Below are 27,136 nucleotides of genomic sequence, written 5' to 3'. Positions count from 1 at the left end.
TAATACTGATGTTCTATTTTGTAGCAAAATCATTGAATAAAAAGACATAACACAAATACTTGGAATTTCCAGTTTTCCTTTAATAAATGAGTAAAATGGCTAGCCACGACACCTCACAATTCCAACTGTTAATATTGACAATTGTACCCTAAATGTATAGAAAGAATAAGATACTTAAAGGGGTTTTCACAAGACCTATAACTCCCCCCCCCCCCCCCCCAAATATTCCCAAACCCCTCACACAGATTGTACGTACCTCGCTCCCTGGCACCCAAGTCGCTTCTGATGCTGGCATGGCCGCCACTGCATATCCCTGCGGGACGGGGGGGGGGGGGGGGGGGCAGCCAATAGCAGGCCGAAACGGTAACGAGACTCCCTAGCGTCACCCGCGATGCTAGAGAGGCTAGTTCCCGTCGTGGTCTGCTATTAGCTGCAACTAAACCATCACCCCCCTGGATGCTTTCATCAGCGCAGCGGGGAGATGCAGTGGCAGCCGTGTATGTTCAGAAGCAACGCGGGTGGCGGGGAGAGAGATAAGTACAATCTGTGTGACGGTCCCAAGCATATGGGGGCATTATAGGTCTTCAATAACCCCTTTGAGAATAGATGCTGTCAAGGTATCTTGATCCCTGACATATGATATGTCATATTTTGACACAGTGCTGGCTAAATGCATATACTCCCTAGACATAGATGATAGTCTTAGGAGGGTGGACCATTCCTAGAAGTGTGTCAGGTCAGAGGGAAATGTTCAAACAACTTTTGTTTGTTTCTACTAAGAGTCAACATGAAGGTTTCATATAGAGGGTTAGGTGTATTGAACACTCTTGCTGGGGTCATCTGCAAGTTCCTAGTCTCCTGATCAGCAGACTCAATGGAGCACTCACCATTAGAACGGCGACACAAGCCACTACTCAAACCTAAAACCTAGACTTTCTGCACACTAACCCTAGTTGTAGACTATATTGTGCTCCTCTGACGCATTTTGTCTGGATGTCGGAGTACATGGATCTAGGTCTGTGCAAGATGACAAGGCACAATGTGGTCTACGACTAGGGCACTATAAAGGGGCCTATGATAACTACAGGGTGCAGTATAAAGGGGCCTTATAAATACAGGGAGCATTATGGAAGGGCCTATGATAACTACTATGACAGTGCCCTTCTTTTCAATAACAGACATAGTCCTTCCATCCATGGAGTCTGACAGTTTCGATCAACATTTTGTGCAGCAGCAACCACTGCCTCCCAGACACTGTTTCGAGAGGTGGACTGTTTTTCATAAATCTCCCGTTTAAGAAGGGCCCACAAGTTCTCAATAGGGTTTATGTCAGATAAAGAAGGGGACCATGTCATTATTCTTTCATCTTTAATAGGGTTGTCTCACCTCAGACATTGGGGGCTACCTTTGGGACCTGCACCTATCTTTAGAAGGGAGCCCGCAAAGTGAAGGCTGGCGCACCGTGCATGCGTGACCACCCTCCATTTATTCCTATAGGAGAGACGAAAATAGCTGAGCGTTGGCCCGGGTTTTTCCATCAGCCCCATAGAAGTGATATGCTTCAATCTAATAAGCATTCAAGTTTATACAGCTTGGAGTTGGGAAATAGGCATAAAAATTATGATATGGTCAAAATACTCACTTGCCTAATAATTGTGCACACAGTGTATAATACGGAGAAGTTCGATTATGAGCTTATGCCAGGCTCTGCTTCTGCAAGTGTCCAGGAGGTGGCGCTTCACTGTGAAGAATTGTTCTCTGCTTTCTTCATTCAGATGTGTTACAGCCCCTCACCTCTGCTTCTCTTGACTGACAGTTCTTCTGGTTGGATTCTACAGCTGTCACTCAAAGAAGAGGGGCAGAGCTGTGAAGCCCATTGCAGACAGCACTTCACAGTAAAGCTCCGCCTACTTGACACTTGTAGGAGCAGAATAAAAGTTCAGTCGTACCCCTCCTGATAATTAAGGTTCTGCAAAAAATATATGTTTGTCCTATTGTCCCCGATCCCACCTAGTGCTGTCAAAAGTTTTATATAGTGAAAACGGCTGAAGTCACATTCTGTTTCTTGACCCCCATTGTACTTTTACCATCTCTGAGAAAACACAAAACTTGGCATACAAACACATACAGTACTCTGCAGGAGTTCTAGGCAGGTGTGGAAAGAATGCTGCTTAGTAAGAATGCTTTCAAAAATAGAAGTGTTATCAGTTTATTTCTGATCAATTTTTTATAAATCATTAGGTCAGAACAGGAACTCACAGGGCCGCACACAGCAAGTCTCTTGCATTAAACGTGCTTGTCTGTGTCTGGCCTAAACCATTTGACAGATGTCCCTGAATGTGTTTGCGGCTCAGCTATCATAAAGAGTTTACCGCTGGCCCAGTGACGTCACGACTAGCATAAACTGGCCTAGGCGGGGCTAAGCTCCATTCAAGAGAACAGAGCTTAGCCCAGCCCAGGCCTTTGATACTAGTCGTGACGTCACTGGGCCTGCGGTAAACAGTGAGAAGGCCGCGGCGCTGCTGCCTTCTCAAACAGCTGATCCGCGGGGGTCCCGGGTTTTGGACCCCCGCCTATCAGAAGCTGATGATCTATCCAGAGGATAGATCATCAGTTTAAACAAAGTGCAGAACCCCCATTAAAAAAAAATATATATATTGATGCAGAAGAAAGTCTCTTAAGAAAACAGCAGAAGAAAGTCAGTTTCCTGATAACGAGATTACTCTATTTTTGTAAATTTACAATTGAATTTATTGCAAAATAACCATTGACACATGACTAGAAAACTGTAACTTTTCAATTTAAATGTATTAAGCAACATGCTGAACAAGGGATAACTTCTAATGAAGCCAAACAAAAATATCCTGGAGTGTGCAACACAAGCGGGAGCTACTCCTCGCCCCTTCTCCTCTTGTAGCTGTGGTGGGTATCTCCATCCCTGAAGCAAAAGAAAGAAAAATTATATTTTACATGGTAAGATTTCAGAAAGTAAGGCAATCTCTGGGCAACATCTAGTTAAAAGGAGTTTTCCAGATGTAAATAATACTTAGTCGCTGTGTATAAGAAATAATAAGAAAATGTATTATTTAAGACTTCAAAATCATATGAAATATATATCATTACCAATACAAAGCATTTTCCATGAACCACCAACCTGCCATGGGTCTAAGGCTACTTTCACTCTGGCATTTTGGCTTTCCGTTTGTGAGATCAGTCATGAGCTCTCACAAGAGGTCCAAAGCGGATCAGTTTTGCCCTAATGCATTCTGAATGGAAAAGGATCGACTCAGAATGCATCAGTTTGCCTCCGTTCAGTCTCCATTCCGCTTTGGAGACAGACACTAAAACGCTGCTTGCAGCGTTCTGATGTCCGTTTGACGAAACTGAGCCAATCGGATCTATTCTGACACACTATGTAAGTCAATGGGGATGGATCCGTTTTATATGACACAATAGAAAACGGATCCTTCTTCCATTGACTTTCAGTGGTGTTTAAGACGGATCCGTTTTGGCTATGTTACAGATAATACAAACGGATCCGTTCTGAACTGGTACATGCGGTTGTATTATCTGAACGGATCCGTCTGTGCAGATCCATGACGGATCCGCACCAAAGCAAGTGTGAAAGTAGCCTAAAAGGAAAGAAGAAAAATATACGTATATATATTTTACCCCTTCTCCAATTAAACCTATTCATGTTACAGGGGTTCTCCGAGACGGCTGCACGGAGCAGAGGCTGTGAAAAATTAAAAAAAAAAAAAACACACTTCTTCATCTTTGAAATGCTCCGTCAGTCTGGTCCCTAATGCTCTGATCCGAAGGTGCTATTCCGTTTCTCTGACCACTTGCAGCCAATCACAGGCCTAAGCAGTCACAGGCCATTCATGTACACTTGACTGCTGAGGTCAGCGATTGGCTACAGTGGTCACAGGAACAATGAATGTGATGTAACAGACCAAAAAGGGACGCTGGGGACCTGACTGGAAGCATGGGACATTTTAAAGGTAAGGGTTTTGTTTTGTTTTTTTCAGTTTACACAGCCCCCTGGCTCGCTGTAAATAAAAAAAAAAAAAATCCTGGAAACCCCTTTAACATTCATATTCTGATAACCATCGTCTTTATATGTTTTTAGTTAATTTGACCAAGCTAATTCAGGAAAATAATTTGAGCTATATGTGGAGACAACACATTTCTATCTGAAGCTGGGACAAGAAAGGCAGCTTAGTCAGACGGTACCTTTTCCTTTGTGATATGGGATATCCGCCATTAGGGGACATTCACATGGCAGTTTATGCAGCCACAATTTTTACGTGGACTCTGCACCAAAGTTCTGGCGGAGGCTGTGTGGCGTCTGCCTCTCACTGTTTAATAGGAGGCAGTGCGCAGTTCGTGCAGCTGGTGGTTAAAAGCCATGACTGCACAAAGAAGGGATATGTCCCGATGTTTTTGGTGTGTGGACAGATGATACTTGAAGACATGGTGGACGTTCGCTTGTAGTTTAAGTCCATTCAATGGCATCCAATCTGAAGAACCGCAGTATACGCAGCAGATTGTGAACATAACCTTCCAATACAATGTGCAGACCCCCTGCCTCACTGTCCACATCTGGGAAAGTTTGAGCTGTTTTATACTGTGCGAAACCGAGCAGTATAATAATGTCTAGAATGTTTAACTTTTATATGGATTATATCCCACTGTTTTTCAGAAATATAACCAAGCTCCTTCAACTATTATAACAACTCCCTGATATACACTGCTCAAAAAACACTTAAACAACACAATGTAACTCCAAGTCAATCACACTTCTGTGAAATCAAACTGTCCACTTAGGAAGCAACACTGAGCGACAATCAATTTCACATGCTGTTGTGCAAATGGGATAGACAACAGGTGGAAATTATAGGCAATTAGCAAGACACCCCCAATAAAGGAGTGGTTCTGCAGGTGGTTACCATAGACCACTTCTCAGTTCCTATGCTTCCTGGCTGATGTTTTGGTCACTTTTGAATGCTGGCGGTGCTTTCACTCTAGTGGTAGCATGAGACGGAGTCTACAACCCACACAAGTGGCTCAGGTAGTGCAGCTTATCCAGGATGGCACATCAATGCGAGCTGTGGCAAGAAGGTTTGCTGTGTCTGCCAGCGTAGTGTCCAGAGCATGGAGGCGCTACCAGGAGACAGGCCAGTACATCAGGAGATGTGGAGGAGGCCGTAGGAGGGCAAAAACCCAGCAGCAGGACCGCTACCTCCGCCTTTGTGCAAGGAGGAACAGTAGGAGCACTGCCAGAGCCCTGCAAAATGACCTCCAGCAGGCCACAAATGTGCATGTGTCTGCTCAAACGGTCAGAAACAGACTCCATGAGGGTGATATGAGGGCCCGACGTCCACAGGTGGGGGTTGGGCTTACAGCCCAACACCGTGCAGGACGTTTGGCATTTGCCAGAGAACACCAAGATTGGCAAATTCGCCACTGGCGCCCTATGCTCTTCACAGATGAAAGCAGGTTCACACTGACACATGTGACAGACGTGACAGTCTGGAGACGCCGTGGAGAACGTTCTGCTGCCTGCAACATCCTCCAGCATGACCGGTTTGGCATTGGGTCAGTAATGGTGTGGGGTGGCATTTCTTTGGAGGGCCGCACAGCCCTCCATGTGCTCGCCAGAGGTAGCCTGACTGCCATTAGGTACCGAGATGAGATCCTCAGACCCCTTGTGAGACCATATGCTGGTGCGGTTGGCCCTGGGTTCCTCCTAATGCAAGACAATGCTAGACCTCATGTGGCTGAAGTGTGTTAGCAGTTCCTGCAAGACAAAGGCATTGATGCTATGGACTGGCCCGCCCGTTCCCCAGACCTGAATCCAATTGAGCACATCTGGGACATCATGTCTCGCTCTATCCACCAATGTCACATTGCACCACAGACTGTCCAGGAGTTGGCAGATGCTTTAGTCCAGGTCTGGGAGGAGATCCCTCAGGAGACCGTCCGCCACCTCATCAGAAGCATGCACAGGCATTGTAGGGAGGTCATACAGGCACGTGGAGGCCACACACACTACTGAGCCTCATTTTGACTTGTTTTAAGGACATTACATCAAAGTTGGATCAGCCTGTAGTGTGTTTTTCCACTTTAATTTTGAGTGTGACTCCAAATCCAGACCTCCATGGGTTAAAAAATTTGATTTCCATTTTTTAATTTTTGTGTGATTTTGTTGTCAGCACATTCAACTATGTGAAGTATTTCAGAAAAATATTTTATTAATTTAGATCTAGGATGTGTTATTTTTGTGTTCCCTTTATTTTTTTGAGCAGTGTATATTGGGAGGGGGGAATGGAGAAGTTCCCCATGGCATCCAATCAGGCCTCTGTTTTCCATTTCCAAAGGGGCTCTGAAAATGTAGGTGGAATCCGATTGGTTGTCATGAACCACTACTCCATTTTTACTTTGCACCAGTTTTGAATTACTCACCATTTTATGATATTTGCTTGCTGTCAGTGAATGGGAACACTTGCAAACAGGCAAACTGGTACAGAACTTGCTCATCTACAGATACAACTAGTCTAGACGTTGCTCTGCGAGCTAAACAATATGGACACAGGCTGATACACTGTAGTAAACTAGCGGAGAGGTTTAGCTCACAGAGCATTGCCTAAACAGGATACAACGGTGCCCACTTAGCGGGGAGCAGGACTGGGTATGCAGCAGTGTTCTCATTCACACACAGAAAATTAAAATCCTGAAAATGAAATTGAAACATTGCACATGTGAAAGTTGTAGAACTTTTCATTTATACAGAGATTACACATTAAATGCATAAAACCAAAAAACACTCCTTTAACCCCTTATTTCACCTTAAGGACCAGGCCATTTTTTCGTCACATATTGTACTTCATGACACTGGTAAAATGAAGTCAAAAAAATTAATTTTTATTTATAAAAAAATACCAAATTTACCAAAAATTTGTAAAAAAATTGCTAATTTCCAAGTTTCAATTTCTCTACTTCTATAATATATAGTAATACCTACAAAAATAGTTATTACTTATCATTCCCAAAATGATCCAAATATGAAGTAGACATATGGGGAATGTAATTTTATATTTTAGGGATGTTACAAGGCTTAGAAGTTTGGAAGCAAATCTTGAAATTTTTTATAAAGTTTCAAAAACACAATTTTTAGGGACCAGTTCAGGTCTGAAGTCACTTTCTGAGGCTTATGTAATAGAAACCACCCAAAAATGACCCCATTCTAGAAACTACACCCCTCAAGCTATTCAAAACAGATTTTACAAACGTCGTTAACCCTTTAGGTGTTCCACAAGAGTTAATGGCAAATGGAGATAAAATTTCAGAATTTAGATTTTTGGGCAAATTTTCCATTTTAATCTATTATTTCCAGTAACAAAGCAAGGGTTGACAGCCAAACAAAACAACGTTTATTGCCCCGATTCTGTAGTTTGCAGAAACACCCCATATGTGGCTGTAAACTACTGTACGGGCACACAGTAGAGCATACAGGGAAAGGAGCGCCATATGGTTTTTGGAAGGCAGATTTTGCTGGACTGGTTTATTTACACCATGTCCCTCCCATTTGAAGCCCCCCTGATGCACCCCAAGTGTAGAAACTCCATAAAAGTTACCCCATCTAAGAAACTACACCCCTCAAGGTATTCAAAACTGATTTTACAAACTTTGTTAACCCTTCAGGTGTTGCACAAGAGTTATTGGCAAATGGGGATGAAATTTGAGAATTTTCCATTGTAACCCATTTTTTCCACTAACAAAGCAAGGGTTAACAGCAAAACAAGACTGTATCTTTATTGCCCTGACTCTGCCGTTTACAGAAACACCCCATATGTGGTCGTACACTACTGTACAGCCACACGGCGGGGCGTAGAGGAAAAGGAGCGCCGTTTGGTTTTTGGAGGGCCGATTTTTATGGACCGGTTTATTTACACCGTGTCCTGTTTCAACCCCCCTGGAGTAGAAACTCCCTAAAAGTGACCCCCATTTTGGAAACTACGGGATAAGGTGGCGGTTTTGTTGGTACTATTTTTAGGGTACATATGATTTTTGGTTGATTTATATTACATTTTTGTGAGGTAAGGTTACCAAAAATTAAATTCTGAAATTTCATCTCCATTTGCCATTAACTGTTGAGGAACACCTAAAGGGTTAAGAAAGTTTGTAAAATCAGTTTTGAATACCTTGAGGGGTGTAGTTTCTTAGATTGGGTCACTTTTAGGGAGTTTCTACTCTAGGGGTGAATCAGGGGGGCTTCAAAAGGGACATGGTGTCAATAAAAAAGGCCATCAAAATCGGCCTTCCAGAAACCATGTCGGTCCTTTCCTTTTGCGCCCTGCCTTTTTGTGATACAGCAGTTTATGACCACAAATGTGGCGTATCTGTAAACTGCAGTATCGGGGTAATAAATATTACGTTTTGTTTGGTTGTTAACCCTTGCTTTGTTACCGGAAAAAAATTATTGAAATGGAAAAGTGCCAAAAATAGCTGTTTTTTGACCGTGTTAATCTGGGGGGTTAAGTCATTGGGTATTTTTATAGAGGAGATTCTTACGGACGCGGCGATACCTAATAAGTCTACTTTTTTACAATTATTTAGGTTTTAGACTATATTATCCTTTTTGATACCAAAAATTTTTTTTGTATCTCTAAAGTCTAAGAGTCATTTTTCTTTTTTTGCGCATGGCGTTATATGGCTTGAGGACTTGATCAGAGAGATCAACTCCTCCCATATACCGATTGTAGTCGACGATACAATCGGGCTTGAGGACCGTTGCCGCGGTACCTCGCACAGGGACAGGGGTGATGCCGTTACCATGAATTGTGGACAGTACAAGGACATCCCTCTTGTCCTTATATCTGACCAGCAACAGGTTTTTACTGGTAAGGGCACGGGTCTCACCCCTGGGGATAGGTACCTGGAGGGGGTGGGCAGGGAGGCAGTGTTGATTTTTCCGCACGGTCCCACAAGCGGACGTGGATCTGGCGGCGAGGGACTGGAACAAGGGGATACTAGTATAAAAGTTATCCACGTACAAGTGGTAACTCTTATCTAGCAGTGGGTGCATAATGTCCCACACAAGTTTCCCGCTAACACCCAGAGTGGGGGGACTTTCTGGGGGTTGAATACGGGAATCTCGCCCCTCGTACACACAAAACTTGTAAGTGTACCCTGAGGTACTCTCACAAAGTTTGTACAGCTTCACACCATACCTCGCCCGCTTTGAGGGAACATACTGGCGGAAAATGAGTCCCCCCTTGAACGCAATGAGAGACTCATCAACCGCGACCTCCCTTCCAGGTACATAGGCCTGTACAAATGGGGGGGGGCACATGCTGCATTATCTGAATAATGCAGGCATTTCCGGATGGCCTCAAACCGGGTACGTGTCATGGCCATACTGTAAAAGGGGGTCTGGTAGAGGATGTCCCCACTCCAGTAATGCCTGACACTAGGTTTCTTGACTAGGCCCATATGCAGCACGAGGCCCCAAAATGTCCTCATCTCGGCTGCACTGACCACGGTCCAGCCACCGGGCCTAGCCAAAAAGGAGCCCGGGTGTTGAGCAACAACTGTTGGGCGTACAGGTTCATCTGCTCCACCATTAGATTTACCAGTTGGTCACTGAAAAAAGGACTAAAGTCATATTCAGTGAAGCCCACTGTGGAAATCTGGATTCCTGATTGGCCTACAAACTCAGGAATCACGGGCTCAAATCGCTCTGGGGTACACCAGACAAGTTCACCGGCAGGGGGCTCCGGTGGGCCAGAAAACTAGTACAAGCCCCAGAGCTGCTCGTACTGGGGTGCGCCACAGGGTCCCTAACATGGGGGTCCCTTTGCTCCGCCTGGCGGCGTACTTATCCCTAAAACTAACTGAAAAAAAAAAAAGGGGGAAAAATATATTTTTTTTAATTCTAAACCGCTGATCAACCGTCCGAAGTTGATCAGCGGTGGGGTGTGCGATGCGCTAACAGTGGCCGGACGCTGAGAGTGCCGGCCAGTGTCAGCGTATGCACAAAAAAAATGAAAAAATGTGCTGTGGACCCCAAACACCCTACTTAGGGTGATGCAAGAAAACTTTTTTTTACCACTAACTTTCCCTTTATTTTCCCTGCCTAGCCCAACTTTTCCCTAATTACCTGCAGATAAGATGGGGGGTGCTGGGGCACAGATCGGGTCCTGGGGGCAAGGATGGGTGCTGGGGCACAGATGGGGTGATGCTCCACACGTGCAGGCAGCGCTCCTCTCTCCTTGGGCTCCGGACACAAAAGGAGGAGGAGAGGAGCGCTGCTATGATTTAAATCTCCCGCCGGCCCGCCCTCCTACCAATCAGAGGCGATCCTGAGAGGTGATGTCACCATCACCACTCAGGATCGCAGGATGGTGATTGGTGGGGTAAAATCACACCACCGATCACCATCCTGTTCCGGGTTATCGCGTCCTCAGAGACCCGAATAACCCGGAAGCGCAGCAAACCGCAGGTCTGAATTGACCTGCGGTTTGCTGCGATCGCCTACACGGGGGGGGGGGGGGGGGGGTCACAGGATCCCCCGGTGCATTTGCCCCAGGTGCCTGCTCAATCATTTGAGCAGGCACCGGGTTCCGATCACAGCCCACCGCGCGGTGGTGATCGAAAATACACAGGGCGTACAGGTACGCCCTGTGTCCTTAAGTACCAGGACATAAGGGCGTACCTGTACGCCCTGTGTCCGGAAGAGGTTAAGCTATATCCAAATGTGTCCGAAATGCTGCGGATTTGCCGGCAAAGTGGATGAAATTTTACCAACTCTTATCAACAAGCTGTGTAAGAAAACTGCAGTGCAGCACATCAATCTATGCTGCAGACCTCCACTGTGGATTTCACCCTTTGTAATGGAGAAGACACAGAAACACAGTCTAAACTGCTTGGAATAGGGAGAGGAGTCCGCTGTGTGGCTTCTCCCCACCCTGCTTGGCTTAATTGATGGGTCTCTCCCTATACATAAGCAGGGACAGGCTTGTCAGTCAAGCCGTGTGTCCCTTCCCGGTTAGTTTAGAAAATCTGTTTTCTCTGAAAGGCAGCATTTCAGTGTAAAACATAGCTCTTTGTCATGAGGGATCATTTCAGGATTTCATGCCGTCCATAATTTGGGAAGCATGACCCTAATGCCAGGTTCCCTTTAAACATTTCCTGTAGAGTGTGCCTCAAAACAAAATAGGATCTTGCCTGTCTTTTTCATGCCTGGACTCCTTGTCCCTGCCTCTACTGCGCCGTCTTCGTGGACTACTGCTGCGCTCTCTTTTCCGTGCAGATCGATGTCTGTCCCTGTGACTGCCCCCAGATTGTCTGGACTCTGTAGAACGAGATCGCTCCCGCCTGAAGAAGCAGCAAATAAGACACATCGTTATTTATCAACACGCCGGACCGACTGTAAAATAATCACAGTAATTAGCTTTGTCTTGCATACTGGATACCCCCCAAATCGGGCAGGATTTTTTACCTCTGGATTACCTTTGAAACCCTTTCCCCACAAAGTAAAGCACATCTTTTCAAGCTTGTGTTTAACTACAGCCCAAACTGAATAAAAAGACCCATTTACATGAGCAGTTTATCGGGCCAATCAGGAACGAACGTTCGTACAACCACTTGCTCCTGATAATTGCCTTCTGTAAAAGTGCCACCAATCAGCCAACAAACAAGCTAATCACTCATCTGTCGTTTATGCGGCACATAAAATCATCTGTGTAATCAGGAATGTTCTGCAACAAAAATTTTACCTGTAGGGGGATGAATGATCACAATAGCGATCGTTCTTCCCTAAACAGCGGATGATTAATGCATGTAAATGCAGCTGAAATTAGTGGGCAATTTTTGGGAAGGAACACGACACTGCACTCACATGAAGAGTGCAGTGCCCACTGCTAGGAGTAGAACAAAAAGTATGTATTTTAATTATTATTAAATTAAAATATTAACCCTTGCTGTTGAAGCCAATGTTGCCAAAGCCCCCTTTACCCCAACTACACCCTTGCTAAAATGTAACATTTAACATGGGAGATTTTTGCATTCACCTTTTCATCGAGGAAGAAGAAATGGAGGAGCTTGCTTCATCATGGATTTCATCATGCCACTTGCCGCTCAGCTCTTCCATATGCACATTAATGACATCTCGCATTATCTGGAAAGAAAGCAGGTAAATGGTGTCTTTTCACAGACAAAAAGGGGGAATGTAATCAAACCAGGACTAAAGAATTCTGGCTTAAAAAAATTCTATCTTTGCACCCATCACAGTGGGTGGGAAGGTGGCTGTGGTTGGCAATGTTAATTGGGTTCAATCCACTTAACACTGCAACTTAAACTGCTAAATAATTTGCACTCCGATAGAGGGGTGGTAAAAAAACAACAACAACTGGAGCAGCATTTCCAGACAAAATTATTGATTTATGTTTAAAGATGAGCCAAATTTTAACGTATGATGGTTTATAAATCTGACGCAAAGTATTCCAATGCAGACAATGTAAAATATTACCCTCATGACAAATTCCTCCCAAAGTATTGTTTGTTCAACTAAAAGGGATTGGACAGCCTTTGTGCATATAGCCTTTAAAGTGGTCATCCACCCCCTGAAATTCTCCCCCATATGCCCGGGCCCCTCACACACAGTGAGCTTAACTTGCTCCCCGAAACCCGTGTCACTTCTGAAGCCCCCCCGCGCTGATGAAAACATTTGTGTGGGGGGGGGGGGGGGAGAGAGGGGGCAGCCAATAACAGGCGGTGACGGGAACGAGCCGCCCTAGCGTCACCCAAGATGCTCGTTCCATTCACCGCCTGCTATTGGCTGACCCACCGATGCTGAATGTTTTATTCCGCGCAATGGGGAGTTGCAGCGGCGGCTGTGCGGGCTTTAGAAGTGACACGGGTGCTGGCATATAGGGGAGAATTTCACGGGTTGGATAACCCCTTTAGGGCATCAATATGAATTAATACAGTATAATATTGCTTTACAATGCTTGGTTGCCTGCAGCTTTCCCAGCAGTCAACTGATGTTATATCTTCAGATGTGCCCACATTGCTGAGAAAAATGAACTTTTAATACATGCAAATGAGCCTTTAGGAGCAACAGGTACGTTTCCGTTACACCTAGAGGCTCCACTTTCTCTGCAACTGCTGAGCAGTCTCCACTTTGATTGACAGGTCCATGCAGTATAAACTTGATCACCCCTGGCCCTGTTAAAGTGGAGAGGGCGAGGCAGTTGCAGAGAGAGCAGAGCCTCTAGGTGTAACGGCAATGGCCCCATTGCTCCTAGAGGCTCATTTGCATATATTTAAACTTCATTTTTCTCAGCCATGAGGGCACATATGAACATGGGACCAACACAGATGCCTTCAGCTGCCAAGCGCACATGAAACAGAACAACTAGCATCATAGGTAACAATCTGCAGATGTCCTTTAATTGGATGACATTTCCTCTAAACCTATTCCTGAGGTGTATTCATAGAAGAGGTAGAATCTTCTCCATTCTGGCACTGAAGTACACTCATGGTACATCAGAATACTGAACCTGTACTTTGTCAACATGCTACTCATGTAATATGCATACCAAAAGCAAAGTATTAGCATGCAAAATACTTGTGCAATTACTAAGAAACCATACTACACTCCCAACATATTACCTCTGTATAGGACTTCTTTGTGATGTGGACGTTCTTAGCCCTGTAAGATTGGCGTCTCCTTTTGTAGTCCCTCATTTCTGCCATGATTTCCAAGTGGGACTTGGGACACTTCTGCTCATCATCTTCAAAAGATATATACATTTTATTTAAAAAAAAAATATTCTAAACCATAAAAAAACATTTTGAAAACTGCACTATGTTTAAAGAGGTTTTCCGGGGGTACAATACAATGACCCATCATCGGTGGGGGACCAACTCCCTGCCCCTCAACCGATCATAGTTTTGAAAGGGATGCAGCGCTCAGAGGAGTGCTGGGGTCTCCTCACAACATACAGCGGCCTACATTGTATGGTGGTTGTGCTTGGTATTGCCTTCACTTCAATGGGACTGAGCTGCACATAGGCCACAAGACCTCACCAGCCTGGTAAGAGGCCCCAACGCTGAGCCAAGCATTGCACCCTCTTCAAACAGCAGATCTGCGGGGGTTCCATCAATATTTTACTCTTGGAAAACCCCTTTGAAGTGTACCTATCCTTTTTAATTCACAATTCAATAGTACAGTATAAGTGAAAACCGTGAACTCTGTAATAAATTTTTTATAAAGAAAAGTACCCGTTTCTACACGTATTGTCCAGGCACTGATCACAGGCTCTGAACTGAATGATCAAATCACTATACAGAAGTCTGTACACAGGCAGAGAGCGCAGACCTGGAGGAAGCTTCAAGTCAGCGATTTATCTTAACTCACGAAGTAATATTTCAACTGATGGGGTGAGATTCATCAGCCTGTAGTAGCTGCAGCAATGCATAGTCTCTCTCCACTTTGCCTCAACAGCTCGTCCTCCTCCTCCTCATCTCCTTTCTTCATAGACTTCAATGGGCTGTGTACCGACTTACATGTATGGATTTGATCAGTCATTTCCAAGACCATGAACAGTGCACACAACAACTACTAACAATAAGGGCTCTTTCAAACGAAAGTGCCCCTTGTGGGAATCACACTCCGTGTGAGAGAGGGATCCTGCGTTCTGGACTTACAAAAGGGCACTGCATTATCATGATTGATAATGCTATGTGCCTCTGTGTGACCTTTCGGTTACAGAATCATACTGACATGAAGAAGAAAGGTCAGGCAGAGTAACACAGAATTATCAATCATGATAATGCCCTGTGCTTCTGTAAGTCCAGAACACAGGGTGCCTCTCTCACACAGAGAGCGATTCCCGCAAGGGACACGTTCGTGTGAAAGAGCCCTAAAAGTAACCCACATGAAGACTAGATACCTGTCATATATATGCACATATGTTCATAAAAACCCTGAAGAGACCCACAAAACTTTGCAACTCAAATGTTCACTGGCATGTGGATAGCAAAGTTGACAAATGGTCCTGATTAGGTGCAGACCCGATCTTTATTATTTTCCCTTATAAGATGGTTATAAGGGAAAAGAATAGCATTCTTAATACAGAATGCAAAGTAAATTAGGACCTTTGGTGACATCACATGTGATGAGCGCAGTGACGTCACCAAAGGTCCTTTTCCTCCCAGGTCCTCAAAGAAGAAGAATAAAGACGAGCCAGGCTGCGCGAACAAGTGGATGAGGAGAGTTTAATTTGAATTTTATTTTTTAACCCCTCCATCCCTAATTTACATTGCATTCTGTATTAAGAATGCTATTCTTTTCCCTTATAACCATCTTATAAGGGAAAATAATAAAATCTACACAACACCTAACCGAAACCCGAACTTCTGTGAAGAAGTCCGGGTAACAAACATGCCGATTTTTGTCATGCACGTGCAAAACGCATTAAAACGCTTTGCACTCACGGGGAAAAAAAATAAATCGCTCATTTTCCCGCAACGCCCGTGTGAAAGAGGCCTAATGGAATAAGTCCCAGGGGTATCCCGCCTTAAAATAAAGAAAACACTGAGAAACCTTGACCGATTTTGGCAGTTAAATCCTCAAACAAATCAGATGCACTCGGCTGTGAAGGTTTCTGCTTCTTAGTCTCCAGAAGGACATGCTCATAAATAGCAAGACGTTCGGCAGCCGTCAGATCACAAATGGTGCGTTTATGGTTCAGAGGAACTTCAGCAGCTGAAGAGGAATAGTCACCTGGAACACAGAAAAACACAGCCATATTACACATTCTCCTACCATGTAACTACATATATGGATACACTGTATGCACCTATACACACACCACAATCTCCCAAGAGAAGTACCAATTACTGATATTCTGTTAAGTGAATACTTTAGCTTGTAATTCCTTTCATCTGGGTTAAAGGTTGAACCGCACCACTGAAGAAAGAAACAGCCATATGCATGAACATACATTTGCCCTGTAGTCTGGTGGTTCCCGCTGGGACATGTGTGAAGTGCAATATCTGCCTAATATTTGAATAAGCAGCCGGTCAATAAAATACAAACCAGCAGTTATAGCTCACTACAGATGATGGCTAGCTAAGGGCTCTTTCAGCGTTATTGTCTTCCGGCATAGAGTTCCGTCGTCGGGGCTCTATGCCGGAAGAATCCTGATCAGGATTATCCTAATGCATTCTGAATGGAGAGAAATCCGTTCAGGATGCATCAGGATGTCTTCAGTTCCGGAACGGAACGTTTTTTGGCCAGAGAAAATACCGCAGCATGCTGCGCTTTTTGCTCCGGCCAAAAATCCGGAACACTTGCCGCAAGGCCGGATCCGGAATTAATGCCCATTGGAAGGCATTGATCCGGATCCGGCCTTAAGCTAAACGTCGTTTCGGCGCATTGCCGGAGCCGACATTTAGCTTTTTCTGAATGGTTACCATGGCTGCCGAGACGCTAAAGTCCTGGCAGCCATGGTAAGTGTAGTGGGGAGCGGGGGAGCAGTGTACTTACCGTCCGTGCGGCTCCCCGGGCGCTCCAGAGTGACGTCAGGGCGCCCCAAGCGCATGGATCACGTGATCGCATGGATCACGTCATCCATGCGCATGGGGCGCTCTGACGTCATTCTGGAGCGCCCCGGGAGCCGCACGGACTGTAAGTATACCGCTCCCCCGCTCCTACTATGGCAACCAGGACTTTAATAGCGTCCTGGGTGCCATAGTAACACTGAAAGCATTTGGAAGACGGTTCCGTCTTCAAATGCTTTCAGTACACTTGCGTTTTTCCGGATCCGGCGGGCACCTCCGGCAACGGAAGTGCATGCCGGATCCCAACAACGCAAGTGTGAAAGAGGCCTAAGGGTACTTTCACACTAGCGTTTTTCTTTTCCGGCGCTGAGTTCCGTCCTAGGGGCTCAAATCCGGAAAAGAACTGATCAGTTTTATCCTAATGCATTCTGAATGGAGAGCAATCTGTTCAGGATGCATCAGGATGTCTTCAGTTCAGTCTTTTTGACTGATCAGGCTTTTCAGAAAACCGTAGCATGTTGTATTTTTACCTCCGGCTAAAAATCCTGAACACTTTGACTGAACGCCTGATCCGGCCTTTTTCCCATTGACTTGCATTAACGCCAGCGCCGTGTGTTCAGTCAAACCGGATCCGGCTTTTGCATGTTAAACCCGAAAAATGTGAAAAAAAAGTTAAAGTCCATAAATGGCGGATCCGTTTTTTCCAATGCATTTTTTCATTGTGATCAAAATCCTGATCAGGATTCAAATGTAATCAGTTTTCACACGTTTTTCCGGATCCGGCGGGCAGTTCCGGTGTCGGAATTGAACGCCGGATTTAAACAACGCTAGTGTGAAAGTAGCCTTAGGCTGCAAGATAGCGGATGTAGCAAAAAAAAAAACAAAAAAAAAAAACACACGTGTGAATAAAGCCTTAGTTCCAAGTTCAGTTTGCAGAGAAAAAAAAAAAAACCTGAATAAACAGGTAGACTAAGAAAGCCATCAGTCTCTCTTTCTTGCTAAAGTGGTGACATCACTAGCCTAGGAGCCTGCGTGAAGAGCAAGGCCTATGCAAAGAAGCCCTATCAGACAAGACATTTTTTTTCATGCACAATCTGATTAGCATTAAAAGGGTTGGCTGTCTTTAGTAACTAGCATTTATCATGTAGAGGAAGTTAATACAAGGCAGTTACTAATGTATTGTGATTCTCCATATTGCTTCCTTTGCTGGCTGGATTCATTTTTCCAACACATTATACACTGCTCGTATCCAGGGATTAAGACCATCCTGCAATCCAGTTGCAGAGGCAATGCTTGCACACTTTAGGAAAAAGCATGGCTGTGGGAGCGCGCATAGGCACACATGCGCAGCAGCTTTAGTCCCGACCACCTTGTATGTGTGCTGTAGCGGTCGTCGCAACCTCTGGATACGAGCCGTGTATAATGCGATATGGGGACAATCACAATACATTAGTAACTTTATCTACATGATACATGCCATGTGCTAAAGTGAGACAACCCCTTTAAATAAAAGGAACATTAGGAGACTGCTTGATATCTAGCTAAAGTGGTCACATGGCGACAATGGTCCACAGAAGTTCTATAGAGCGTCTCACACCATGTAACACAGTGTAATGAATGATGGCTTCATGAGACATGAAGAAATGCAGCTGACAATTCATATCTACCTAGATAAATCCATCCACCTATATATATATATTTTTTTAAAGGATATAACACATAAAAAGGATACTGCACTTAAGCACAGTGGATGTTATGTGAGATGTCAGGACGCTAGCTCCACTCTATACTCACCCATGCTGTGGAAAGAAAAAGAACCAAAGAGATTACACTTTGATTTACACAATGAACGTAAGAAAATACACATGACTGCAAAATAGTCATCTCCTTAAAGTGGCTGAAAACTTCAGAGACATAAGATTATACATTAGGCCCATTCCAACTAGTGCCTAGGTGTACATAGATGATAGACTGGCTCCATCTGGTGGTCAGAGTTGTGTACTGCACAATGACGATCATAAGGTCTGACCATGAAAACCAGATTGTATAATACACTGCTCAAAAAAATAAAGGGAACACTTAAACAACACAATGTAACTCCAAGTCAATCACACTTCTGTGAAATCAAACTGTCCACTTAGGAAGCAACACTGAGTGACAATCAATTTCACATGCTGTTGTGCAAATGGGATAGACAACAGGTGGAAATTATAGGCAATTAGCAAGACACCCCCAATAAAGGAGTGGTTCTGCAGGTGGTGACCTGACCACTTCTCAGTTCCTATGCTTCCTGGCTGATGTTTTGGTCACTTTTGAATGCTGGTGGTGCTTTCACTCTAGTGGTAGCATGAGACGGAGTCTACAACCCACACAAGTGGCTCAGGTAGTGCAGCTTATCCAGGATGGCACATCAATGCGAGCTGTGGCAAGAAGGTTTGCTGTGTCTGTCAGCGTAGTGTCCAGAGCATGGAGGCGCTACCAGGAGACAGGCCAGTACATCAGGAGACGTGGAGGAGGCCGTAGGATGGCAACAACCCAGCAGCAGGACCGCTACCTCCGCCTTTGTTCTTTGGCTCGCCAGAGGTAGCCTGACTGCCATTAGGTACCGAGATGAGATCCTCAGACCCCTTGTGAGACCATATGCTGGTGCGGTTGGCCCTGGGTTCCTCCTAATGCAAGACAATGCTAGACCTCATGTGGCTGGAGTGTGTCAGCAGTTCCTGCAAGACGAAGGCATTGATGCTATGGACTGGCCCACCCGTTCCCCAGACCTGAATCCAATTGAGCACATCTGGGACATCATGTCTCGCTCTATCCACCAACGTCACGTTGCACCACAGACTGTCCAGGAGTTGGCAGATGCTTTAGTCCAGGTCTGGGAGGAGATCCCTCAGGAGACCGTCCGCCACCTCATCAGGAGCATGCACAGGCGTTGTAGGGAGGTCATACAGGCACGTGGAGGCCACACACACTACCGAGCCTCATTTTGACTTGTTTTAAGGACATTACATTAAAGTTGGATCAGCCTGTAGTGTGTTTTTCCACTTTAATTTTGAGTGTGACTCCAAATCCAGACCTCCATGGGTTGAAAATTTGATTTCCATTTTTTTATTTTTGTGTGATTTTGTTGTCAGCACATTCAACTATGTAAAGAACAAAGTATTTCAGAAGAATATTTAATTAATTCAGATCTAGGATGTGTTATTTTTGTGTTCCTTTTATTTTTTTGAGCAGTGTAGACCCGTCACAATATTAATCCACTTACGTTTGTCCCACAGCTTATCTTCACTTATGGCAGGGGCACTATTCTTGGCATCCTTTATGATCTGAGACTGCTTCGATTTATCTGTTGGGATGAAAGTAGAATTATAATTACTATTTAATAAGCACTGGAATAATTTTGCCTCCAATACACATTTCCATTCTATGACGACACATAATTCACCCAATATCAATTTGGAAGGAGAACTGTAAGGGTGCTTCATAGCAGACCATACACTGGGTTCCCATTAACAAGCACAACCCCCGTTGGCACTTAGATTTCTACAGCACAACGGGCACAAACATTCAAAGACCTTTGAGAAGATATGCTATAGTCGGGAGGTGGGGGTCCTGCGCCCCCGATTTCAGAGATATCCCTTACACTCTGTGACAAATCTGGAGACAGCTAATAAGACGTCCACAGAGACCACCACTAGTCTACACACAGGGGGCAGAGGACAACCATAAATGCTTGTGAGGGGAACATGTATTTGCAGTCTGAAGTGATGAGGAAATGATAGCATCACTGATCGTTCCGCATATGGAAACCAAAATCCTACATACCTATGAAAACGGATGTCACCTTTGCTTTTTCATAGAAAAACTGGGTGTCTTGAACGTCGGCCTGTGTATGAAAGAGCTGGTATATAACATTCTGTGTGGTCAGGGGCAATGAAAGCAAATTCATCAGGGAAACAAATCCAGATCAACTCAAGCACGCTAGACCTAGCATCCAAAGGAGTAAGATCATGGGGGAGGGGGAGATCTGGAGAACAAAAGGCACGAGGTGCAAAGGGCAGAGATCAGCAACCTCCAGCTGTTCTGAAACTACAACTCCCAGAATCCTCTTTTCACTTCTATGGGAGTTACAAGTGTGCATGCTGGGAGTTGTAGTTTCACAGCAGCTAAGAGTGCTGATTCCTGGCACAGAGGGTGCGCTTTCCTGCTGAGCACAAACAGTAGGGTGGTGGCAAGAGTATGTGCTGGCTTCTTTTTATATGGAGTTTGGTCCATTTAGGGCAGGGATGCCCAACCTGCGGCCCTCCAGCTGTTGCAAAACTACAATAATTCCCAGCATGCCTGCACAGCTATTAGGGCATGCTGGGAGTTGTAGTTTTGCAACAGCTGGAGGGCCGCAGGTTGAGCAGCCCTGATTTGGGGTATAGCCAGAAAGAGTGGATTTTCCACATCAAAATCTGTGTATAATGTATGTAGATTTGTCAGATTTTGTTGCAGGTTTGCCATGGAATTCACACTATGCCTTGCATATGGCTATGGGTTTAAATCGGTTTTCTAGGAATTTGATACTGATGGCCTATCCTCAGGGGAGGTCATCAATATCTGATCGGTGGGGGTCCGACTCCCGGCATCCACACCAATCAGCTATTTGGAGAGGCTTCGGTGCTCACCTCACAACACCATACATTGTATAGTGGCTGTGCTTGGTATTGCAGCCCATTTATATGAATGGGACGGAGCTGTATACGGGCCATGTGACGCCTTGGCTTATCGGCAGGTGTGCCGGGTGTCAGACCGCCACCGATCTAATATGGATGACCTATCCTAAGGACAGGCCATCCACACGGATTGCCTGGATAACCCCTTTAAAAACCACCCTGTAGGTCAATTTACCCAGATGACTTTCCCCGCAGTGTGTGGATTGCTGGAAATGTAAGGAGGACGATATGCTGATCAAAGTGAATACAATGGCATCTCGGGCTCCAGGTAAAAGAGGATTTCCCACAGGTTAGGTTATAGGTGTACGACTGCTGGGGGCCACACTAGAAGGCCACAAACCACGTGCTCTGCTGTCACACCGGCTTCAAGACCCAAGGGCCGTATACAATCTAATATCTTTTACTTTCCACAGATGCATCCCAGACCCACTTACCTCCTCCTTGCTGTATCCCATCTTCCACCGTTTGCATAGGACTACATGCTTCTCCAGAGAGGACCTTGCCATTCTGTGATTGGAGTCATAGGGACACACAGCAGTCTCCTAGTGGGAGAAACACAGGACTGTCTGGCTGTGACACGGTCAAATAACAGAGACAAACAGCAAACCTTAAGGATTCACATGATGAGTAAATAAGAGGGAGACCAACAGAGTCTCTCCTAGGTACTCCCAAATCAGAACTGAACTACAGAAACCCCAAAAAGCAGGAGGCAAAGGGAATTAAAACTTAAAGGGGTTCTGCACTTTGTTTAAACTGATGATCTATCCTCTGATCGGCGGGGGTCCGACACCCGGGACCCCCGCCGATCAGCTGTTTGAGAAGGCGGCGGCGCAGCCTTCTCACTGTTTACCGCTGGACCAGTGACGTCACGACTAGTATCACTGGCCTGGGCGTGGCTAAGCTCTGTTCACTTGAATTGAGCTTAGCCCCGCCTAGGCCAGTTGATACTAGTCGTGACGTCACTGGGCCAGCGGTAAACAGTGAGAAGGCCGCGCCGCTCCAGCACCTTCTCATACAGCTGATCGGCGGGGGTCCCGGGTGTCGGATCCCCACAGATCAGATGCTGATGATCTATCCAGAGGATAGATCAGCAGTTTAAACAAAGTGCAGAACCCCTTTAAGTTTTACTCATGCTACAATAAAAATCACGCTACACCAAATCGACATGCAAATCACAGTTATGTAAATAATCACCTAAACTGTAACAGATCATAGCCCACTACACAGTATTAGCGGGCCCATAGAAAACAATGGAAGGGTGAAAAAAAAGGGAACAATCTTACCAGTCCAGACGTAGTAGGTCCACAGGGAGATGTGGATCATACACGAACCCCAACAACAAAGTGGCGCCCTGGGGTGCTCACTTGGGTACGTTGTCTGTATACAGCTGGGCGGTTCAGATATTCTTAGTTGCAAAACAGGCAAGCGGGCGGCTCTTAATTTCTTGCGTCAAGATGGCAACGGGAACAACTAGCCCTATATCACCCTGCAGTGTGGGGAGGAGACTAGAAGTGCCCTACCTAGCTATACAGAGCACTCGCCCCGAAAGGAGCGACCCCGTCCGGATACCTGTCCCTAAACCCGGGCAAAATCCCTAATGTACCCTAAATGAAAGTTCCCGACGTGCCACTTTTCGTTTGGATAACTCTTCAGGGGAAACGGACAATCTTAGGGTATGCTGAGTACATAATATGCTAAATACACCAAAATGCTGGATACACAGATATATGCCGAGTACAAAAATATGCTGTGTACGCTGAATGCACCAACCAAAAAATAGTGCCCAAAAATAGGGAAAAAGATACAAAAAAACTTATGGGGATAAATGGTCCCACAATAATCCTATGGTTCAGTGGAGCCACATGGAAGGTAACAAACATCCCCTAAGTAAAGATGACTGCAGTATAATAACGAACCTGCCAGTGGGTAGGGATTGCATGACTTTCACTGCAGGGACTGGTGAGATTGTTCCCTTTTTTCACCCTTCCATTGTTTTCTATGGGCCCGCTAATACTGTGTAGTGTGCTATAATCCGTTGCAGTGATTATTTACATAACTGATTTGTAGGTCTATTTGGTGTAGCGTGAGTAAAAATTATGTTTTTATTCCCTTTGCTCCCTTCTTTTTGGGGTTTCTGTAGTTCTACTTTCACATTAGCGTTTCTTTGCGGATCCGTCATGGATTTGCAAAAACGCTTCCGTTACAATAATACAACCGCATGCATCCGCCATGAACGGATCCGGTTGTATTATGTTTTTTATAGCCATGAAGGATCCGCCATGAACGGATCCGGTTATATTATGTCTTCTATAGCCATGAAGGATCCGCCATGAACGGATCCGGTTGTATTATGTCTTCTATAGCCATGAACGGATCCGGTTGTATTATGTCTTCTATAGCCATGAAGGATCCGCCATGAACGGATCCGGTTATATTATGTCTTCTATAGCCATGAAGGATCTACCATGAACGGATCCGGTTATATTATGTCTTCTATAGCCATGAAGGATCCGGTTGTATTATGTCTTCTATAGCCATGAACGGATCCGGTTGTATTAGGTCTTCTATAGCCATGAACGGATCCGGTTGTATTATGTCTTCTATAGCCATGAAGGATCTGCCATGAACGGATCCGGTTGTATTATGTCTTCTATAGCCATGAAGGATCTACCATGAACGGATCCGGTTATATTATGTCTTCTATAGCCATGAAGGATCCGGTTGTATTATGTCTTCTATAGCCATGAACGGATCCGGTTGTATTAGGTCTTCTATAGCCATGAACGGATCCGGTTGTATTATGTCTTCTATAGCCATGAAGGATCTGCCATGAACGGATCCGGTTGTATTATGTCTTCTATAGCCATGAACGGATCCGGTTGTATTAGGTCTTCTATAGCCATGAAGGATCTGCCATGAACGGATCCGGTTGTATTATGTCTTCTATAGCCATGAACGGATCCGGTTGTATTATGTCTTCTATAGCCATGAAGGATCTGCCATGAACGGATCCGGTTGTATTATGTCTTCTATAGCCATGAAGGATCTGCCATGAACGGATCCGGTTGTATTATGTCTTCTATAGCCATGAACGGATCCGGTTGTATTATGTCTTCTATAGCCATGAAGGATCTGCCATGAACGGATCCGGTTGTATTAGGTCTTCTATAGCCATGACGCTGCAAGCAGCGTTTTTGGTGTCCGCCTCTAGAGCGGAATGGAGCCAAACTGATGGATTCTGAGCGGATCCTTTTCCATTCAGAATGCATTAGAATGCAAACTGATCCGTTTTGGACCACTTGTGAGAGCCCATGACGGATCTCAGAAACGGAAACCAAAACGTGAGTGTGAACGTAGCCTAACACTGCCCAGTCAGTGCTGCCAGGGTCAGACTGTGCAGGGACACACCCCTTGCAAGGGGAATGGTATCACCCAGATATCAATTTATTCATAAATGTATTGTAGGAAGTTTAGAGGAAGAGAAGCTCACAGGAGCTCGCTAATTATTACATGCGGAGTACAATTATTTACTATAACAGACACGTCAGGAGAGGTCACAGGTCCTCTTTACAGAGGCAGTCTCATAAAAAAACAAACAAAAAAAAAACGGTACCTTTCAAAATGCAGCTGATGGCATTGAGTCAGACACCTGCCAAATAGCAGGTCATGCCAAGAGAAGTTGCGGGCAGCCAGGCGCTTCCACAAGGGCAGCTAAAGTCTGCCAGAACGGAAGGCGCCCCAATAGCGAATACCTTCTTTCTGGCTAATAAAGGGGAGCCCCAAGTGTTACTTTAACACTAGCGTTTTACTTTTCCGGCACTGAGTTCCGTCCTAGGGGCTCAATACCGGAAAAGAACTGATCAGTTTTAGGCCTCATGCACACGACCGTTGTTGTGTTCCGTTCCGCAAAATGGGGTTCCGTTGTTCCGTGATCAGTTTCCGTGTGTCTTCCTTTATTTTTGGAGGATCACCAGACATGAAGGAAAGTTAAAAAAAAGTCTAAGTCAAGTTTGCCATGCAAATGATAGGAAAAAAACGGACGCGGATGACAATCTTGTGTGCCTCCACGTTTTTTCACAGTCCCATTGACTTGAATGGGTCCGCGAACTGTTTTCCGGGAAAAAAATAGGACAGGTTATATTTTTTTGACGAACTGGAACCATGGACGACAAACGGTGTATTAGCCGAGTTTTTAACTGACCCATTGAAAGTCAATGGGTCTGCAGAAAATCACGAAAAACGGAACAACGGACACGGAATAAAACAACAGTCGTGTGCATGAGGCCTTATCCTAATGCATTCTGAATGGAGAGCAATCCGTTCAGGAGGCACCAGGATGTCTTCAGTTCAGTCTTTTTGCCTTTTCAGGACGGAGATAATACCGTAGCACGCTGCGGTTTTATCTCCGTCCAAAATTCCAGATCAGTTGCCAGAATGCCGGATCCAGCATTAATTTACATTGAAATGTATTAGTGCCGAATCAATCGCATACCGGTAAAAATGTGAAGAAAAAAAAAATTGAAACGGATCAGTTTGTCCGTATGACAAACGGACAGACGGATCCAATCTTGCAATGCATTTGTGAGACAGATCCGCATCCGGATCCGTCTACAAACGCAGTCCGTTTGCATGCAGATTTCCGGATCCGGCAGGCAGCTCCGGCGACGGAACTGCCCGCCGGATCACTCTGTCGCAAGTGTGAAAGTAGCCATACATTATTCTAGCGCAGGGATCAGCAACCTTCAGCACTCCAGCTGCTGTGAAACTACAACTCCCAGCATGCAAACATGCTCGACTGCTCTTCTAACTCCCACAGAAGTGAATTAAGCATTCTGGGAGTTGTAGTTTCCGAACAGCTGCAGTGCCGGAGGTTGCTGGTACCTCTGCCATGTAGCTGACAACTCATTACATGAGATTCCAGGAATTGGATCTGACAACCATGATGCGGCGTGCCTATGGTGACTGGCTGCTCACTCTTATAACACTACGGCCACCAGACGGCGCTGTACACACCTGTTCTCCACCCGCCACCTCCTGCTCCCAGCCCAGCTCCTGCAGCAGCTCCGTCAGACGGCTCTGGCATCGCTCAGTGAAGTCCTTTAAGTCCTGCAATAAGTGAGCAGCAGAACCCTCCATTGCTACACCTGCCCTTACACCGGAAACCGGCACGGCGGAGATACACAGGAAGAGGCGGGCGGCACTGCCGTGTCACGCCTCGTTTTCCTGGAGGGTCCCTCTAGTGGCCGGAATCCTGTATAACAGCGGGTAGATGTCAGCCCACAGCAGTACTGACTGAAGGAGTCTGTGGTGGTTTCACCTCCTTCATGCACATCTAAAGGAAGTGAGTGCACTACTCCAGTTAGGCCAAGTGGGGTTTCACTGCCCCATTTGTGGTTATTTTAAGACCATTTTAATTGCGTGCATTAGTATTACATATTACCTAACCTAATGTAAAACACTTTAGCCTCAAAAACTGAAGTACAAAATGCCCCAGACAGTAACGGTGCCCAGCACGGTGATAATGCCCACCTTTGTGCCCTCACACACAGTATTTCAGCCTTTATTTCCCCTACAAAGGAATAATGTCCTCCTTGTGCCTCCTAGAAAATAATGAAACAATAATGGATATTTTTATTCTGTTCGGGCAGCAAGTTGGTTGCCCCTTGGTGTCCCCTTAGCTGTAACAGTGCCCCTCACAGTTTATAATGGTACAGTAGCGGCCCCTCAGCTGTAACAGTGCCCCTCACAGTTTATAATGGTACAGTAGTGGCCCCTCAGCTGTAACAGTGCCCCTCACAGTTTATAATGGTACAGTAGCGGCCCCTCAGCTGTAACAGTGCCCC

At 45.3% G+C, this 27,136-nt stretch overlaps 1 protein-coding gene across 1 annotated transcript; it reads right to left on the bottom strand.

Moving 5' to 3' along the window:
* Positions 1 to 2,646: 2,646 nt before the first annotated feature.
* SNRNP48 (small nuclear ribonucleoprotein U11/U12 subunit 48) lies at positions 2,647 to 26,454 on the bottom strand. The gene is made up of 9 exons (XM_040432108.1): positions 26,307 to 26,454; positions 21,728 to 21,835; positions 20,401 to 20,461; positions 19,841 to 19,921; positions 15,617 to 15,796; positions 13,681 to 13,802; positions 12,078 to 12,184; positions 11,233 to 11,382; positions 2,647 to 2,938 (listed from the first exon to the last, which is right to left on the bottom strand). The coding sequence occupies exons 1-9, from the start codon at positions 26,427 to 26,429 to the stop codon at positions 2,890 to 2,892; spliced, it is 981 nt and encodes a 326-aa protein (XP_040288042.1). The 5' UTR covers positions 26,430 to 26,454; the 3' UTR covers positions 2,647 to 2,889.
* Positions 26,455 to 27,136: the final 682 nt, after the last annotated feature.

Source organism: Bufo bufo, chromosome 5, assembly GCF_905171765.1.
Source record: "Bufo bufo chromosome 5, aBufBuf1.1, whole genome shotgun sequence".
NCBI lineage: Eukaryota > Metazoa > Chordata > Amphibia > Anura > Bufonidae > Bufo > Bufo bufo.
This window is presented reverse-complemented; position numbering and strand designations above follow the sequence as displayed.

What these genes read in the sequence shown, in the direction of transcription:
- SNRNP48 (XM_040432108.1), bottom strand. Translation starts at nt 26,429, where the DNA reads ATGGAGGGTTCTGCTGCTCACTTATTGCAGGACTTAAAGGACTTCACT. An exon ending in TGGGATACAGCAAGGAGGAG is followed by an intron (nt 20,462 to 21,727) that starts GTAAGTGGGTCT and finishes TTTCATACACAG; the next exon opens with GCCGACGTTCAAGACACCCA. An exon ending in GGTGACATCCGTTTTCATAG is followed by an intron (nt 19,922 to 20,400) that starts GTATGTAGGATT and finishes TCATCCCAACAG; the next exon opens with ATAAATCGAAGCAGTCTCAG.